The sequence below is a fragment of the Neomonachus schauinslandi genome, chromosome 15 (assembly GCF_002201575.2).
Source record: "Neomonachus schauinslandi chromosome 15, ASM220157v2, whole genome shotgun sequence".
In the NCBI taxonomy this organism is placed as follows: Eukaryota; Metazoa; Chordata; class Mammalia; order Carnivora; family Phocidae; genus Neomonachus; species Neomonachus schauinslandi.
In genome coordinates, this window is record NC_058417.1 from 11,380,214 (window position 1) to 11,399,046 (window position 18,833).

Here is an 18,833-nt window from a genome sequence, read left to right on the forward strand (position 1 = left end):
TTCAATCGGGTCCCGCTACGGATCGGGGAAAATAGAAGCCCAGGCAAGGGCAGACCACCCGAGGGCACACATCGCATCACTGCGTGAGACAGTAGTTGCCATTTGGCACGTGCAGCTTTTCTCAAAGCTTATGGTTTTCTTTTCCAATAAGGAAAGCAGATGGCATTCTTGTTCTCAGACAGGGAAACTCGGGTTTTCGATCAGGACTACACCTAGGTCACAGAGCAGACTCAGAAATTTGTGGAGGGCATCGGTCGGCCTGACCTTTTCCTGTGTCCCCGTGGCTGGGCACAGAAGGGTCCTGGAACCGGGGCATTCAGTGGGCATTCAGTCTTCCATCCTGGCCAGTTTCTCTACAGGTTTCCTGACCCTCCCTCCCACTGTCCTACCACAATACCTGCCGTTTCTTCTCAGGAGTTGACCCTGGTGCCTCCTTTCTCTCCTTCTGACTGATAAGGCCTAGAAGAAGGTAGTGACTCTTTCACTGATTCTGGGGAGAGTTTTAGGGTAAGAGTGGGAATGACTCCCTTAAATGAGTGAAGAGTAGTAACACTCTTTTCATTCAGTTAGTTTTTCTGTGCTCAGAGCTGGAGGCATGGTGGTCTTCAAGGCAGGCATGGTCCTACCTAATGATCACTGTCATTATAGATCACTGCAGGTTATACTAGTCTCATTAAACAACAGCGTATAATATCCTGCGATAAGGGAAGTACAAAGAAGCTGTGAGAACATAAAGAAGCACCTACTCCCATCTTGGGGGTTTTGAGGGTCTGGAAAGGGTCTTGAATGAAAGGACATTTCAGCTGAGTCTTGACAGATGAGTTGGAGTTCAGTGGAGAGGAGGAGGAAGAGTGTTGGGTGGCCAGAACCAGTTCAGAGGTGACTGCAGGCTGTGAGGGACTTTGCTGTAACACTACTTACTTTAGAAAATCTAGAACTCTCCAGGTAGTTTGACATTGTGGCAGAAGTACAAATCTGGGGTCTAACGCTGGCTGAACCTCTGAGGTACTGTGTGATCTTGGGCACCAGACTGCTTCCTTTGGGCCTCATTTTCCTTCATGAGTTGAAGGACTAGGTTGCCTCTGAGGGTCCTTCTGTTAAGTTTCATAATTTTATACAAATGGGGGAGAGAGCTGGATGCAGCAAGTAGCTGAGGTTTCACCTGTCAGGGTCCAAGTTGAAGGGCCTGAAAGTGGGCCATGAAGAGCCAGTAAAGAAGAAGAAGGAGGGGCATTTGTGATATTGTGAGTTATAAGAAGAAATATACAGTTGACTCTTGGAACAACATAAGGGTTAGGGGCACCACTACCACCACCCCATCAAAAACTCACATATAACTTTTGACTCCCCCAAAACTTAATTACTAATAACCTACTGTTGACCCGGAGCGTTACCAATAGCCGTCGAGTAACACACATTTTGTATGTTACATGTATTATATTCAATATTCTTAAAATAAGCTAGATAAAAGAAAATGTTATTGAGAAAATTAGAATCCTAAGGAAAAGATCAGGAGGAAGAGAAAATAACATTTACTGTACTGAAAAAATCCAGGTGTGAGTGGACCTGTGCAGTTCCAACCCACATTGTTCAAGGGTCAACTGTCTATATTTGGTCTCCCTTCAGTTCCTGGCACACATCTCTTAAAACCCTTGTAGTTTACTAAGCAATAAGAGCTATAGAAGAGGCTTTGTTATATTTGGTCTTTTGTCCTAAAGTAGCTCCAGAGATATAAAGTTGAAAGCAGTATCTTATTCATAAGCCCCTTTCAACCACACCTGAGGTTATGTTAATGAGGTGGCTTTTGGAAAGTACCTAAGGATGGGGGCTGGTTGCCAGGGGAACCAACCACAAGATCAGAGGTTTGGTACTTTGAGTCCCACCCCCTGACCTCTGGGGAGGGGAGAAGGGCTGGAGAGATCAACTTGATTGCTAATGGCCTGTGATTTAATCAACCATGCCTATATAATGAAGCCTCCATAGAATCCCTGAACTGTGGGGTTCAGAGAGCTTCAGGGGTGGTGAACACTTGGAGATGCTGGAAGAGTAACATGCCCAGAGAAGGCACGGAATCTCCACACCCTTTCCCCTATACCTTGCCCTGTGCATCTCTTCATGTGGCTGATCCTGAGTTATATCCTTTTATAATGAACTGGTAATCTAGTAAGTTAGATCTTTATCTAGAGTTCTGTGAGCTGCTCTGGCAAATTCATCAAACCTGAGGAGGGGTCCTGGGAACCTCTGATTTATAGCCAGCGGTCGGAAGCATAGGAGACAACCTGGGCTTGCAGTTGGCATCTGAAGGAAGCGGGGAATGCAGTCTTGTGGGACTCATGAGCGCTTAACTTCTGGGATCCGATGCTATCTCCCGGCAGATAGTGTCAGAACTTCTTTGAATTGTAGGACACCCAGCTGATGTCACAGAGTTGATTGGTGGCAACCCCCCCGGACGTTTGGAGCAGAGAGGGTCTGTGTGAATCTGTAAAGGAAAACGAGAGTTTCCTTTACAACATCCCGGGAAGGTTCAACATGACCGAAGCGGACACGTGTGGAGTTCACTGAAATTGGCACAGGCAGATCGTTCTTTTGGATTAGCGGTGCCATTTTCCATTATGGTGGCAAGTAATCTACCATCTCTGTTTCCTTTTTACTGCACACTTTACTAGTTTAGGCTCTTGGAAGTAGCTGGCACATGAAAGAGAATAGGAATGAAAAAATGAAGCCCAGTGGGAGAGATGTCCATGAAACCAGGCCTGTGAGTGCACTGCAAAGACATTACCACTTTGAGTCTTCGGAATGGTGCAATATTAAACCCAAGTGGGGGCCTTCTCCATGAAGACTCTGGCAAGCAGATTGAACTTGGCTCCTTAGGAATGGCCATGCCAGGGAAGGTTGTCCGGAGAGGAGGGGGCTGGGAAAGGATCACTGGGGTGTTAGAGGAGATTTTGCAGCAAGGAGGCCTGTGTGAGGGTATGTGGTGGTCCGGCTCTGTACCAGTTGTCAGAGATCCATCAGCTGTTTAGAGGGGAAGGTGTTCTGGAGAGGCTGCATGCCTGGCTGAGTGCAACACCCAGTGAAGTCAAGGCTGAAAGTCTTGTCTCTGTTTTCAAATTGTCACCTGGACAAGTCATTTAGCTTCTCAGAGTCTCTACCACTTCAGAGGCATTACTTGGCCTGTCTTCATAGAATGGTTATGTTGGGTTGAGGGAAATTCTGTAGATAAAGCCCAGCCTGCCACCTGTTTTTTAAATAAAGTTTTATTGGAACACAGCCATGCCCATTCATTTTCATATAATCTAAGGCTACTTTAACTACCGAGTTGACTGGTTGCCTGCCAAGCCTAAAATATTTACTCTGGCTCTTTATGGAAAAAGTTGGCCTACCCCTCCCCAGGATGGTAGAACAATTTGGAAAAAAAAACTGTATTTAGATATTTAGCTCATTTACATTAATTGCTGTGGCAGATGCATTTGCCCCGAAGATTTTTTTAACAGCTTTATTGAGATTCAATTCACTTATAGATCACTCATTTAAAATGTATAATTCAGGCGCGCCTGGGTGGCTCAGTTGTTAAGCGTCTGCCTTCGGCTCAGGTCATGATCCCAGGGTCCTGGGATCGAGCCCCGCATCGGGCTCCCTGCTCTGCAGGAAGCCTGCTTCTCCCTCTCCCACTCCCCCTGCTTGTGTTCCCCCTCTCGCTGTGTCTCTCTCTGTCAAATAAATAAATAAAATCTTAAAAAAAAAATAAATAAATAAATAAAATAAAATGTATAATTCAGTGGTTTTTAGTATACTCACAGAGTTGTACAACTATCAGCAAAGTTCTAGAACACTTTTTTTTTTTTAAAGATTTTATTTATTTATTTATTGGAGAGCGAGCGAGAGAGAAACAGCATGAGAGAGGAGAGGGTCAGAGGGAGAAGCAGGCTCCCCGCCGAGCAGGGAGCCCGATGCGGGACTCGATCCCGGGACTCCAGGATCATGACCTGAGCCAAAGGCAGTCACTTAACCGACTGAGCCACCCAGGCGCCCTCTAGAACACTTTTGTCACCCCAAAAGAAACCCTGTACCCTTTAGCTATCATCTTCTTCCCTCCCTATCCCATTCTCCCTAGAGAACCACTATTTTACTTTCTGTCTGTATAGATTTCCCTAGTTTGGACATATCATAAATGGAATGTGGTCTTTTCTGGCTGGCTTTTTTACATTTAGTCTATTTTCAAGGTTTATCCAAGTTGTAGAACCTATCAGTACTCCATTGTCTTTCATAGCTGAGTAATATTCCATTGTATGGCCTTATCATATCTTATTTATCCATTCATCCACTGATGAACATTTGGGTTGTTTCCCTCTTTCGGCTATTCTGAATGCTGCCTATAAACACTTGTGTATAGGTTTTTATGTGGGCATATGTTTTTTTAATTTGTTTGTGGTTTTTTGTTTGTTTGGGCGTATGTTTTCATTTCTCATAGGTACATTTCTAAGAGTAGACTTGCTGGTCATATGGCAACTGTTTGACTTTTTGAGGAACTGCCACACTCTTCCAGGGTTTAACTGCCACGCTTTTTCAGTTTACATTTCCACCAGCAGTGTATGAAGGTCTCACTTTGTCCACATCCTTGCCAACACTAGTTATTATCTGGGTTTTTGTTTTGTTTTGTTTTGTTTTAATTATAGCCATCCTAGTGGGTGTGAAGTAGTTTCTCTGGTTTTGTTTTGCGTTTCCCTGATGATGATGATGTCCAGCATCTTTTCATGTACTTATTTTGTATATATTTTCTTTGGAGAAATCTCTATTCAGATTCTTTGGCCAGTTTTTAATTGGGTTGTCTTTTAATCATTGGGTTGTAAGAGTTCTTAAATAGTTGGTCTGAAGAATTTTGATACCTGAAAACGGTTGGAGCCGCCCTAGGATTATGGATGGAGGGATGCCCTAAGTCAAATGTAGCTTTAAGGCTTAAGGCCCGCCAGATGGCACTGTTTAAAAAGATAAAGGCGTTGAGACCTCTGGCAGAGGGCACTTCCTCTGTTCTTGGTGCACTGTGGGAGTCGTAGTTCTGAGGCTTTGAGTCTTTCCAAAGCAAAGGCCAGGCGAAAATTGAGTCTGGTAGAAAGATCACTCACTAGTCTGTGACGCCTGGGACAGGAGGAGGAATGTAGGGGAAGTGACACAGAAAACACCCTGTTTCTTTATATGGATTGAAAAAACCTCATATGGGCGCCTGGGTGGCTCAGTTGGTTAAGCGACTGCCTTCGGCTCAGGTCATGATCCCAGGGTCCTGGGATCGAGTCCCACATCGGGCTCCCGGCTCAGCAGGAAGCCTGCTTCTCCCTCTCCCACTCCCCCTGCTTGTGTTCCTGCTCTCGCTGTCTCTGTCTCTGTCAAATAAATAAACAAAATCTTTAAAAAAAAAGAAAAAAAAAAAAAACCTCATAGGAAAAAGGGACTTGCTGATGGACATTAATTTCCAATTCAGCACTACACATGAGCAGTTTTTTTAAGTTCTCTGCTTAAATAGCCTGTTTTCTTGTGGCCGGCCTTTAATTCAACACTTTTTCACGTACCTATTTCTTTGTATCTGCATAATCCACACCTAAAAGGTACTCAGTGTGTTTTTGCCACTGAAACAGATGTTCCGTAAAGGGAGCGATTCATACTCAGAATAGATTGGAGTTCTGTGTGAGCTCAAAGTCTAGGCTGTTAATTTCATCTTTAAAGATGAGGTTCCTATTGCTGTCAATTCGTCCCGTGTTCACTGAGAACATGGGTGCTGCTTCCATGTTCCTGGTCTCATGATTTATTTTCTGTGACCCAAGGCCATTGAGGGCCCAGGTGAAGAACATTGTTGGGGGTCATGGATTCCACCAAATGAATTTTCCAGATCCTGGCTTTGCTTATGTGAACCCCTAACTTGGCTCCCTCTGCCTCCATACTGTGACCTACCCAGCCCCCTCCCCCAGATCTGGCACAGATCAGTCTTGTCCTTTCGTCCATGGTTTTAGTTCTCCAAACTCTCATGCTCTCGTGAGGCTGAGGACCTTCGTGTAAGCTGTTTCTTCTGCTAGAAATGCCTTCCACACACACCCCCCCTCCAAGAAACGAATCCGTCCGTGCAGATTGGCTATCTCCTGCCTCACCATCAGGTCTCGGATGAAATCTGACAGCTTGGAGGTCTTCCTTTAGCCCATGATGAGATTAGGCTGTCCTGGTGTGTGTCTCCAGTGACCCTCGGCCTTTGGCCATCAGTGACTTTACTGTTTGGCTGGTTTAGTGTTCGGCTTCCCAGTAGACAGGAAGTGCCTCGAGGGCAGGGACAAGCTTTGATTTCGATCCCCAGGACTTACCCCACTTCCTGGAACAGGATTAGTACTCACCGAAGTTTGTTCTAAGATGAGTTTGCCCCTGCACGTATCCGCTGCATTCAGGAGAGCACCTGTCTAAAACACGCTGCACGGGGTTGCCTGCCCTCTTCAGAGGCCCGGCAGACTTTGTGCTCCTTTTGCCTGGAGCTGTCCTCTTTCTGCAGGGTTTACTGCTGTTATGAGCAATTTTGGTTGACCCATCCTCGCCCTTCTATCCTTCCCACTCCCTTCCATTTTTTTCCTCTTAATCAGGCACAGAGGGGGACCTGGCCAGGACAGAGGAAGCAAGGCCTGACCACCAAAGCAGAGGAAAAAAAAGACTTCCCTCGTGGGAAACCTCACCATCCTGGCAGCTTTAGGTTTAGCCCATGCTGTCAGTTTCTGTCCCGAATCCAGGTGTCTTGGGCCCATCTCCCAGGGCTGTGTCCAGCCATGTGCTAGAATGCTCTCTGCTGGCACTTCCTGCTGATGGGGGCAAATCCTTCCCCCAGCGATGATGAGTCAGCTTTCACAGCTCTTCCCACTTCCTGCCTGGTCTGGCTCTGGACACGTTGCCCAGGTCAGGCATTGGAGAACATACTGGATGTGGTCCGGGTGCCTCAATCCAGGCCTCCAGACCTACACAAGGAGGCCTCCAGATTCGTGTCTCATCCACTCTCTGAATGTGACCGGATGGCACGTGAACTTGGGGCATTCAGAAGCACCAGGATGGGGTAAACATTCCATTTTGGTGTTAAACGCGTGAGAGAATCGCTATTATGATTTCAGATAGAGGTGGCAATTCATGCCATAATAATACAGCATCATCTTGGTGGGCAGATCCTATCACTTTTTTTTTTTTTAAACTATTTAAACTACATATAGACAGTGATTTTTGGCATTTTTATTCACTGTTTGATCCCACGTACCTAGAATGGTACCTGGCTCGTGGTAGACATGCAATTTTTTTTTTGTCGGAAAACAGTTCAGGCCTTCGTTGAGTAAAACACAGCTGTGGAAATGCAATTTGGGGCCCTTTTTGGGAAAGCGTCAACGATAGAGCACGAGACTGGTGAAAACACTGACGTGATGTGGAAAACCGAAAAACACCACGTTTGGAGGCCAGACACCTTCCCTCCACCACCCCTCCCCCCCTGCACAAACGAAGTTCTGATTTTCATCGTCTGTGTGATTTAATTTTAACTTAAGCGTGGTTTTTGTTCTTTGGGTTTTTTTTTTTTCCCTAAAGCATTAAAAATGAATGAATCTCCTCCTCCTCCCCATGCTGCATCAGTATTTCCAACAAGTGACTTTAGTCAGGGACTCTGAAGGGTCTTAGCCCCCGGTGATTTTTGTGACAGAACGAACAGGTGAACGAGGCATGGTTTTGTGTTTATCGCAAATGTTACGGCTGGGTTATGGTTTTTAGCTTCCAAAATGTGACCTATTTGTTCCTTATTAGTAAAAGGAGTCTGCATAATTCCTTAGGAGGCACTCTTAGTTCGAAGAGGGGGTTATATTCAAGTTATTTTCAGATCTCACAGGCCGCATAATCCCCCACCTTTTTTTTTAGTTTTTAAAAAAGATTTTATTTATTTGAGAGAGAGCATGAGAGGGGGGAGGGTCAGAGGGAGGAGCAGACTCCCCACCGAGCGGGGAGCCCGATGCGGGACTTGATCCAGGGACTCCAGGATCATGACCCGAGCTGAAGGCAGTTGCTTAACTGACTGAGCCACCCAGGCGCCCCAAAGATTTTATTTATTTATTTGAGAGAGAGAGAGAGAATGAGAGAGAGAGCATGAGAGGGGGGAGGGTCAGAGGGAGGAGCAGACTCCCCGCCGAGCAGGGAGCCCGATGCGGGACTCGATTCCAGGACTCCAGGATCACGACCTGAGCCGAAGGCAGTCGCTCAACCAACTGAGCCACCCAGGCGCCCCAAAGATTTTATTTATTTATTTGAGAGAGAGAATGAGATAGAGAGAGCATGAGAGGGGGGAGGGTCAGAGGGAGAAGCAGACTCCCTGCCGAGCAGGGAGCCCGATGCGGGACTCGATCCCGGGACTCCAGGATCATGACCTGAGCCGAAGGCAGTCGCTCAACCGACTGAGCCACCCAGGCGCCCAGACATCCTTTTTTTTTTAAAGATTTATTTATTCATTTTGAGAGAGCGAGAATGAGAGAGAGCACATGAGAGGGGGGAGGGTCAGAGGAAGGAGCAGACCCCCTGCCGAGCAGGGAGCCCGATGCGGGACTCGACCCCGGGACTCCAGGATCATGACCTGAGCCGAAGGCAGTCGCTTAACCGACTGAGCCACCCAGGCGCCCAGACATCCTTTTTTTTTTAAAGATTTATTTATTCATTTTGAGAGAGCGAGAATGAGAGAGAGCACATGAGAGGGGGGAGGGTCAGAGGGAGAAGCAGACTCCCCGCCGAGCAGGGAGCCCGATGCGGGACTCGATCCCGGGACTCCAGGATCATGACCTGAGCCGAAGGCAGTTGCTTAACTGACTGAGCCACCCAGGCGCCCTCTTTTCCCCGAATGTTTGGAGTTCCCATTGAATACGCAGGCATGCTGGTTAATTAGGTTAATTAATTGGATAGAGAGGATGAGAGAAGCTCCGGGGATCTCTTTTCACTTCCTCTGTGCCACACACGTGCACGCACATGTCCACACCGCTTTTCCTCTTTTGCTGTCTTGGGGCATCAGACTCTTGCCCAAAATAGGTCTCTGGCTTTATTGCATTCAGACACCATCTCTGGGCTAGGGCACATTGTTCTGGCATGAGGGCAGTGCTGGTGGGGGTGGTGTGTTGCGGGGGGAGCCTGCCTAGAAATTAAAGCAGAAGGTGCTAGAAAAATCTGTCGCGTCAGATAGTTCGCGGCTTCGAGATGCTTTGCGATCAGACTGTCCCTGGGCTCGGGGGCTGGCGGGGGCCTGACCAGTGTGTCCCGTCCCTCCCTCAGCCCCGGAGAGTGAATGCCCTCCCCCCGCCCAAGCTTTAATCAGGAGCCCTTGATTACGCCGCATAGAGTAGGGCAGACCTTGAATAGTGATATGAAAATCAAGCCAATCAATCAGCATTAGCAGTAATGACACAAGCTGGTCTTGTCACTTCCTGAGCTGTCTCGATGTTATTTTAAACTGCCTTTCTGAAAAATCTCTTTTACAGAAAGGAAGAGGTTTTATCAGAATGTCAGCATCACACAGGGTGAAGGTGAGTGTCTGAAATTTTGACTGCCTCTTTTTCTTTTTCTTTTCCTTTTTTTTCCCTGTGAATGGGTAGAAACATTTTTCATCTCTAGCCGGTTTTGGCGGTGAGATTACCCTTCGTGCTTTTGTTGGGGAGGTTTCTGTAAGCCCTCCGTGAACGGACTCGCAGTTGTCTTTGTCTGCACCCATTCAAGTAGCTAAATATAGGAATGGTCACTTGATTCCACTTAACAATCCCTGAGAGCTTTTCATTTGATCTTTCAAGGTGGCTTTGAGATAAACCTGGACCACAGGAAGCTGAAAACTCCCCAAGCCAAGCTCTTTACTGTCCCCAGCGAGGCCTTGGCCATTGCAGTGGCCACTGAATGGGACTCCCAGCAGGACACCATCAAGTTCTACGCCATGCACCTGGTAACCAGTTCCTGAACTTCTACCCCGATGCCCGCGGCTGGCTTCCTAGGGTAGCTGGCAAAAATCGAGACTCCTTTCCAAGTTCGGATAAGGCCCTCGGGGCTGGAGTTCTGCCACGCTCACCTCCTTGAATGTGCTGACCGTTCCCTGCCCGGCCGCCTGTGGTTCCCCTGCTCAGAACAGTCCTGGATGACTTAGTTCCTCCTCTGCTCTCAGGACAGGTGTCACCTTCCCTCGATGCCCAGCTCTCTTATTTTCTGTCACTCCACCTGCTCATTTCTTTTGCCAGCACGTTTGCAATTGATAATTGTCCATTCGATGTTTGCACTCTCAGAGTCTGTCTCTTCCACCGCCTGGTGAGCCCAGAAGGGCAGGGCCATGTCTGTCTCACTAGTGCATAGCCAGCCCCTCATTTGAGGCTCAGTTGGCGCTCAGTGGGTATTGGTTGAGTGCAGGAACGCACAGGGCCAGGTGGGTGAGGTGAGACAGCTCCCCTTGGAGCGCGCCCTCCATCCACACATGGTGGCTCGCTGAGACACTAGAGCAGACCGGGGCAGGGGCTGGCTAAACTCTGGGTCTGGGCTCTGCGGCTTCCAAACTGTCACCTTGGGCAAGCTACTGGCTCTTCTCAGCCCCGTGGTCCCCATCTGTGAAAGGTGATCAGGACGGGATGATGTGATGCTGGAACATCTTTGGTGTGGTTCTTGGCACAGGGAGAACACTCAGTCAACACCGGAAACAGTGCTGTCATCCTGGTCATTCCCATGCTTGGCCTTGACATACAGACCCAGGCGGGCATCCTCAGCATCTTCACAGCGTGCCGTGGGGCTGGCCTGCTCCTTTGGCTGTCTGAGGAAATGAGGGTGACACGGCTACAAACTAATTGTCCTACTTAGGTACTACTTAGGTACTACTAAGCCGCCTAGCTGGGAAAGTCATCCTGCTTCTGGTTTGGCTCATTTGTTTCCCTGCTTCCTGAGGTGGTCAGGGGGCCAGCTAGGGGCTTCTCAGTCAGATCTGAGTGCTAGTAACTGACCTCTCTGGGCCTCAGTTTCTACATCTCTGAAATGATGGTAATAATAGTACCTACTCCAAAGGGTGTCATGAGGATTCAGTGAAATACAGCAGAGCCTGGTGGTGGGAGCGTGAGACCTGGGGGAGGTTCGTTACTCCTGGGGTGACTATGAGTATCCCCTGGGCCCACGGGCTGTCACACGCCGCGTTTGGCACGGAGCCTGGCTGTCACAGGTGCTCAGTAGATGGGCTACAGCTGAGGTTGTGGAGATACCGGGGGTCCAGGGCTTCCATTTGGCTCCAGCACTCTCTGGGTGGTGCTCTCTGGGTTCTCCGTGTTGCTCTGGGTCTGCGGCAGTATCCTTCTGGAGCGCAGTGCATTCGCCTGGGCCCAGCGGTGGTGACAGGGCTTCTTGTCTCTTGCTTCAGACCACACTGTGCAACACGTCTTTAGACAACCCTACCCAGCGGAACAAGGACCAGCTGATCCGGGCGGCTGTGAAGTTTCTGGACACCGACACCATCTGGTAATTGACATTTAGATGGGCCTTCCCCTGGGACTGAGCAGGTCCCCTGGGCTGTTTGCGTCATTTGCCCAGACCGTTATCAGCGGAAGGAGAGGCAGACCCTTTTCCTTTATCTGCCAGGGCGGGGAGGCCGTCTGCCTGACATCACCACTTAGCTGCCCTGCGGATCCCTGGCAGGGAGGGCTCCTCAGGCTGCCGCCGTGTAAGAGCACTGGGCGCTCCTCTCCTGCAGCCTAGCAGCTGTCCCTGGGTCTGGGCTGGGGTGCGGTGGTAGCATATGCAGCCCTTGCAGGCTCCAGGACCAAGGGGGTCACTTTTCAACCCCCATCGGGGCCTCCGATCCTGGACTTCCGCCCGTCCTCACGTAGGCATCCTTGTCCTCACTCATCCGCTTGGACACAGGGATGGTCGGTGGTTGATGTCAGGAGCTGGCTTCTTCCACTTCTGAATTCTCGCCTCGCGTCTAGGTTCTTTAGCTAACCTCTCAGTGGTGTTGAAGGAAAGTTCGAGAAACAGCAGACCCGGTCAAGCAGCACTCTCCTCTCAGCTGCCCATTTTCCTGTGCACTCATGATCTCTCTTCTTCCTGCTGCTCCCACTGCACTGTGGCTTTCCACGGTGCCCCCTCATCTTCTGGTCCCCAGGGGCCTTGCCCCTCAGCTCCCCGCACCTGACTCCCATTTCTGTGTCTCTTGGTCGAAACAAGTGGGATAGCCTGGCACCAGGTGGGAACCCAAGCCAACAGCTGCGTCGGGAGCCGTGCGGGCTCATGCGGTGTGCACAGGCCGTTTGTGGCCAAGGGGCACAGTCTCTTAGAAGGATTAGGGGAGGTAGAGGTGCAGTGACTGAGCTGGCGCAGCATCCTAGGGTCAGGTGGGTGTGGATCTGGGGGTGCAGTATTAGTGTTTAGAATCGCATACCTAGTGCCGCAAGCCTTGGCCTGTGAAGTGGCAGGGGACGATTAGAACAGTAGTTCTCACAAACCTGTGGTAGAATCCCCTGGAGGGCTCGTTAAAACACAGATTGCTGGTCTCCACCCCCAGAGGTTCTGCTTTCCGTAGGTGTGGGGTAGGACCTGGGAACTGGCCTTTCTAGCAAGTTCCTAGGGGACTCTCTGCTGCTGGCCCTGAGGCTACCCTCTGAGAACTGCTGCTTTAGGGAAGGACTTGTAGGGCTTGGCCGGGGCGGGGGGAGTTGAGAAGTTTTATTTTACTCTTGCCTTTTAGGTTTTTCCATTGTCTGTCACTGAGTGAAGGAATTATACTTTTTTATTAATGAAGGTGATTTTTGCAATGAATTAGCTACAGGGTGGAAGAGCCAGCGACGTTAGTCGAACTGCAAAAGAACGAGTGGGACCCAATCATAGAATGGGCGGAGAAGAGGTAAGATGCGCAGCCCCGCAGGCTTGGGCAGGCTGGTGGGGTCAGGGGTCACACTGGACCGCTGAAGCCCTTAGCTGGTTGACTTTCTGAGTTCAGAGCACCCATGGGATTCAACAGCTCCTGGATGTTGAGGGATAGGGCTGGCCCCCTTGGAAAAAAATGCTCCTCAAATTAGCATCAGCCACCATGCACCAAGTGCGTACTGTGTGGGGATGGAGCCCCAGCTCTGCCGTGATTGGCTGTGTGACCTGGGGTTAGTGCCTTGAGCTCTCTGAGCTTCCTCGTCTATGAGTGGGCCCCATCATCCCCACCCCTTAGCGTGTTGTGAGGGGTAAACTAAGTGATGCCTAGCATCCTGCTTGGCACACTGTAAAGGCACAGATCTGGGCACTGATCATCTCTGTCATTGTCACAATTGCTGTCTTTTTAAACTGAATCCCAGGGGCGCCTGGGTGGCTCAGTCGTTAAGCGTCTGCCTTCGGCTCAGGTCATGATCCCGGGGTCCTGGGATCGAGCCCCGCATCGGGCTCCCTGCTCCGCGGGAAGCCTGCTTCTCCCTCCCTGACTCCCTCTGCTTGTGTTCCCTCTCTCGCTGTCTCTCTCTCTGTCAAATAAGTAAATAAAATCTTTAAAAAAAAAAAATTAAAATAAACTGAATCCCAAAACAGTGTGCATGATATGTACACACATGAGGACAAGTCTAGGAACACCGATCCTGTGGACGTAAGGCTTCTAGGAGTTGATGATGCTCAGTATTTTTCCCTAGTGGAAAGATTCTTCTGTATAAAATTAAACTATTGATGTGGCAGTGAAATAAATTAAATTTCGTTTCATTCCAGGGGGGTTTGGGAGGGCTGCTACCGTGGTACCACCTTGACCTCAGCATTTGTAAGCTGACACGAGTAGTTTTTGGCATAACATCTTTCCCAGAAGTGCTCTCTGCCTGTGTCATTTGTCCACGTTTCCCGAGTGCCACAATGTGCCAGATGTCCAAGGGTTTTATAGTAAAAGGCACAGCCGGTGCACTTAAGGATCAAACAAAATGTCACAACCACAATACTGTGGAAGAGCCATGAAGATTCGGTGTCATTTCAGAGTCTCATGAAACGTGACAATAGGGTGGGTGCCTGGAGATCTCTGCCGTGGGACAAAATTGTCCACTTTCTGTGGCACTCGAGATTCTCATCCTTGAGAGTTTGCAAAACAGCTCAGCCATTTGCTGTGCTCCATTTGTACCATTAGAAATTTCAGCAAGAATATTTCTAAACCAACGGGAAAAATGAGTTACACAGGAAAGAAAATTACAAAAATTGCTTTTAGTCTATTTCATTTTTCCTATCCTTTATATAGTTACTATTGGTCTTGAAAATGTGTCATTCTTTTTTTTTTTTTAAAGATTTTATTTATTTATTTGAGAGAGAGAATGAGAGAGAGAGAGAGCATGAGATGGGGGAGGGTCAGAGGGAGAAGCAGACTCCCTGCTGAGCAGGGAGCCTGATGTGGGACTCGATCCCCGGACTCCAGGATCATGACCTGAGCTGAAGGCAGTTGCGTAACCAACTGAGCCACCCAGGCGCCCGAAAATGTGTCATTCTTAAAGCCAGCTCATGTCCCAGACCAAAAGCAAAGGCTTGTATGCAGTAGAGGCTTAATAAATATTTGAAAAAGTGATGGGATGGTATAGAACACATAAAAGATCATTGTAAGAAAATGTGGGGCGCCCGCCTGGCTCAGTCGGTAGAGCGTGTGACTCTTGATCTCAGGGTTGTGGGTTCGAGCCCCATGTTGGGTGTAGAGATGACTTAAAAATAAAATCTTTAAAAAAATACTATTGTAAGGAAAATAGTTTTTTTTTTTTTTAAAGATTTTATTTATTTATTTGACAGAGAGAGAGAACACAAGTAGGCAGAGAAGCAGGGAGAGGGAGAAGCAGGCTCCCCGCAGAGCAGGGAGCCCGATGCGGGACTCGATCCCAGGACCCTGGGATCATGACCTGAGCTGAAGGCAGCTGCTCAACCGACTGAGCCACCCAGGCGCCCCAGGAAAATAGTTTTTAAGATGGGGAGGGGCAGAGGGAGAGATAATCTTTTTTTAATTTAAATTCAATTAATTAACATAGAGTGTATTGTTAGTTTCAGAGGTACAGTTCACTGATTTATCAGTCTTATATAACACCTGGTGCTCATTACATCACATGCTCTCCTTAACGCCCATCACCCAATTACCCCATCCCCCCCCACAACCCCTCCAGCAACACTCAGTTTGTTTCCTATGATTAAGAGTCTCTTATGGTTTGTCTTCCTCTCTGATTTCGTCTTCTTTTATTTTTCCCTCTCTTCCCCTATAATCCTCTTGTTTTGTTTCTTAAATTCCACATATGAGTGAGATCATATGATAATTGTCTTTCTCTAATTGATTTATTTCACTTAGCATAATACTCTAGTTCTATCCACGTCATTGTAAATGGCAAGATTTTATTTTTTTGATGGCTGAATAGTATTCCACTGTATATATAAACCACATCTTCTTTATCCATTCATCTGTTGATGGACGTCTGCGCTCTTGCCATAGTTTGGCTATTATGGACATTGCTGCTATAAACATTGGGGTGCAGGTGCCCCTTCGGATCACTACATTTGTATCTTTGGGGTAAATACCCAGTAGTGCAATTGCTGGGTCGTAGGGTAGCTCTATTTTCAACTTTTTGAGGAACCTCCATACTGTTTTCCAGAGTGGCTGCACCAGCTTGCATTCCCACCAAGAGTGTAAGAGAGTTCACCCTTCTCTGCATCCTCACCAAGAGGAGAGAGAGAATCTTGAGCAGGCTCCATGCCCAGTGCAGACCCCGAGTCAGGGCTCAATCTCACAACCCTGACATTGTGACCTGAGCTGAAATCAAGAGTCAGACGCTTAACTGACTGAGCCACCCAGGTGCCCCAGGAAAATAACTTTTTAAAGAAATCTTTTGTGGTCTCAAATATGAAAAGTTTTCTTAAAAGGTTTAAAAAGCAGGCACCCCGTGCTTTTGATGGAGGTTCTAGGCAAAGGGGTTAGAATTTCAGGCAGCTGCGTGGACTCTGGCTCTGCTCTGGGGAGGCCACTGGCCATTGTGGTAGATGCTCCCAGAATCCCTAAGACTAGCCCTCACAGGGCATGTGCATGCTCAGCAGTTGAGGACTTTGCTTCTGGGTGAAAGCTGGGCCACACAGCACCACAGGGACATGCCGAAGCCTTTTCCTTTCAGATACGACGTGGAGATCGGCTCCTCCACCAGCATAATGGGGCCCAGCATCCCAGCCAGGACTCGGGAGGTGCTCGTCAGCCACCTGGCGTCTTACAACGTGTGGGCCCTACAAGGTATGTGTAGCGTTTCCCATGGCCTGGGAGGGCGGTGTGACGGACACAGGCATCACCAGAGCACTCGAGGGGCTGGCTCTGATGCTAACTAACCCTTCCACTCAGTCGCCGGAGGACAGCAGGCTCCCACCCTTGCAGGGAATAGTTGGCTCTGCCTTCTTCTTCAGGCGTCTTGACTTCAAGTCTCATTGGCCTGGTTCGAGTCACATGCCCATGTGCCAACCAGTCCCTGGACCAGGGGCTGGAGTCCTCCCACATGTCCGGTTCAAGTCATGTGCCCCCCCCTTCCCCCGGGCAGGAGCAGAAGAGGGATCACACCCCCAGTGGAAATCAGAGTGCTCTTTGAGAAGAATGGGGAATGGCCAGAAAGCGCACATTCCCTGTGACCATCGGTCCCCCACCGAGCACCTCTGTACCTCTCCAGGGCTGCAGGGGCTCGCAAAGAGGAGGTCTGGCACCTCCCCTGTCTTGGCGTGGGGGTGCCCTGGATCCTAATCTGGCTTGTGTACTTGCAGGGATTGAGTTTGTAGCGACCCAGCTCAAGTCCCTGGTGCTGACCTTGGGCCTGATGGACCTGCGCCTGACCGTGGAGCAGGCCGTGCTGCTGTCCCGCCTGGAGGAGGAGTACCAGGTGAGGAGCGTCCGCGGCCCGAGTCCCCACTTCTCCCCTCCCTGGTTCAGACTGGGGGGGGGTGGGGGGGGGGGCTAGCTAGCCCATCAAAACTGTTTTTATGTAGATTTGGCCTTTCGTGACTTTCACGTACATCCAGAAACCAAAACTCAGGGCCCACAAAAGTATTGTCAAGAAGCAGTGATATAACAGTACTAAGTGCCACCATGATCCAACATGCTTAGCTCTACCCTCATCGCCTCACCTCTTCTGAACAGCCTGGCCAGGTGGGAGCTGTTGTTATCCCCATTTTACACAGGGGGAAACCGAGGCCCGGGGTCACACCCCTGGAAAATGCTGGAGCCAGGGTTTGGAGCCAGGTCTGGGCAGCTCCATACCAAGGCGGTCACCGCACTTGGCAGATAGGGGTTCATGGGCGGATCAAGATCGTCTGCTTGCACAACTGCATGGTGGGCCCCACTAACATGCGGAGCCCTGGCGCCCTGACTCACACTGCGGGTCATCTGGATGGCAGAGCACACACAGGGGGCACCTTTTTGTACAGAAGCTTTCATTTAGTAGGTTTGAAATTAATACGGTTTTGCCACACTGTCATTTGCATTTTTTAACTCTGAGAATTATGGCGTTCTCTGCAGTCTTTTTACTGTTTTTTTTCTCCAACCTCAGAAGGTTAATTGCTATTACAAATCGGCTCCTAGCATGATGAAAACTCTTTTGTAATGACATTATTTCCCGAATCCGTCTAGTCATCTGTTCAGAAAAATGCCAGGGGAAGAACTGTTTCTCTACCACGAAAGGGGCTAGCTAGAGACATGGAATGGGCAGGGGTGATCTGTTGGGGCTGGGGGGTGAGGGCTGTGGGAGGCGGGGAGCCAAGAAACCCGCTCTCAGGTTCGAGCCGCCACAAAACAGGGACTTACCTGTTCCCTCAAAGTATAAAATGCTCCTCGGAGGACATATCACAGTCGTCCACGTGGGGACGGTGGCTTGTGTGACGTGGCAGATCCCGGGTGCCCGGACGGCTGAGGCGGCTGGGCCCCTGGCCAGGCAGGGGGCGCTGCAGCCCAGGCTGGTGAGGCAGCTCGCAGAGGATGACATCTTGCAGGCGGTCTCACACCAGCCTCCTTGTGGGAGGAGGACAGCATGCGGGTGGCGCCCCCTCGGGGAAGATGCACGTGTGGTTTTGGGGCCGGGCCCACCCGGCAGTCTGGGTGCTCACGGGCCCCGGGCCTGGACTGCACCCCTCCCAAGCTGTCCACACTCCATCAGCATGGGTGCCTGCTCTGCCCACCCAAGGGTTCTCCCCGGCTGCCTCCCCTGCGTGGGTCTCCTGTTTTGGCAAGACTGGGGCCCGGGCCCCCGAGCCTGGCTATCGGGATGGAATGTGGCTCCGGCCAGGAGGCAGCCGGGCGCCTGCCAGCCACGCAGCAGCCTGTCCTGCCCTCCCCTCAGATCCAGAAGTGGGGCAACATCGAGTGGGCCCACGACTACGAGCTGCAGGAGCTGCGGGCACGCACGGCCGCCGGCACCCTCTTCGTCCACCTCTGTTCTGAGAGCACCACGGTGAAGCACAAACTCTTACAGCTGTGAGGCCTGGCCGGGCGCACCCCCCGGCCTGCGGGGCCCCCGCTCGGCATCGCTCTGCCACGTCCCCCAGGACCCAGCACGGCCGTGGAGGTCAGCCCGCGCCCCGGCCACGCGCCCCTGGCCCAGTTGGGCAGCGAGCGAGCGGAACAAGCGAACAAGCGACTTTCTCTCAAGCTGGTTTTATTAAATACCTGTCTGCTCTGGGCTTTCTCTCAAGCTGGTTTTATTAAATACCTGTCTGCCCTGGGAACGTGTGGAGGCCTGTTCTCATTTGCGCCTCTGCTTTCCTCCATTCCTCGTGCTACGTCTGGGCTTCACCAAGGTCAAACGGCTTCCGTCCCACGGCACGTCCTGCTCTTGCTGCCCGTGGCT

At 50.0% G+C, this 18,833-nt stretch overlaps 1 protein-coding gene across 1 annotated transcript in view; it reads left to right on the plus strand.

Annotated features, from left to right (window-relative positions):
• The window catches only part of ATPAF2 (ATP synthase mitochondrial F1 complex assembly factor 2), a 19,568-nt gene extending 908 nt beyond the window's left edge, over positions 1 to 18,660 (plus strand). The window contains exons 3-9 of the mRNA XM_021694617.1: positions 9,513 to 9,557; positions 9,819 to 9,964; positions 11,408 to 11,505; positions 12,806 to 12,886; positions 16,131 to 16,243; positions 16,759 to 16,874; positions 18,327 to 18,660. Coding sequence (XP_021550292.1) covers positions 9,513 to 9,557; positions 9,819 to 9,964; positions 11,408 to 11,505; positions 12,806 to 12,886; positions 16,131 to 16,243; positions 16,759 to 16,874; positions 18,327 to 18,464 — 737 coding nt within the window. The 3' untranslated portion in view covers positions 18,465 to 18,660. The remainder of the gene's footprint in view (positions 1 to 9,512; positions 9,558 to 9,818; positions 9,965 to 11,407; positions 11,506 to 12,805; positions 12,887 to 16,130; positions 16,244 to 16,758; positions 16,875 to 18,326) is intronic.
• Positions 18,661 to 18,833: the final 173 nt, after the last annotated feature.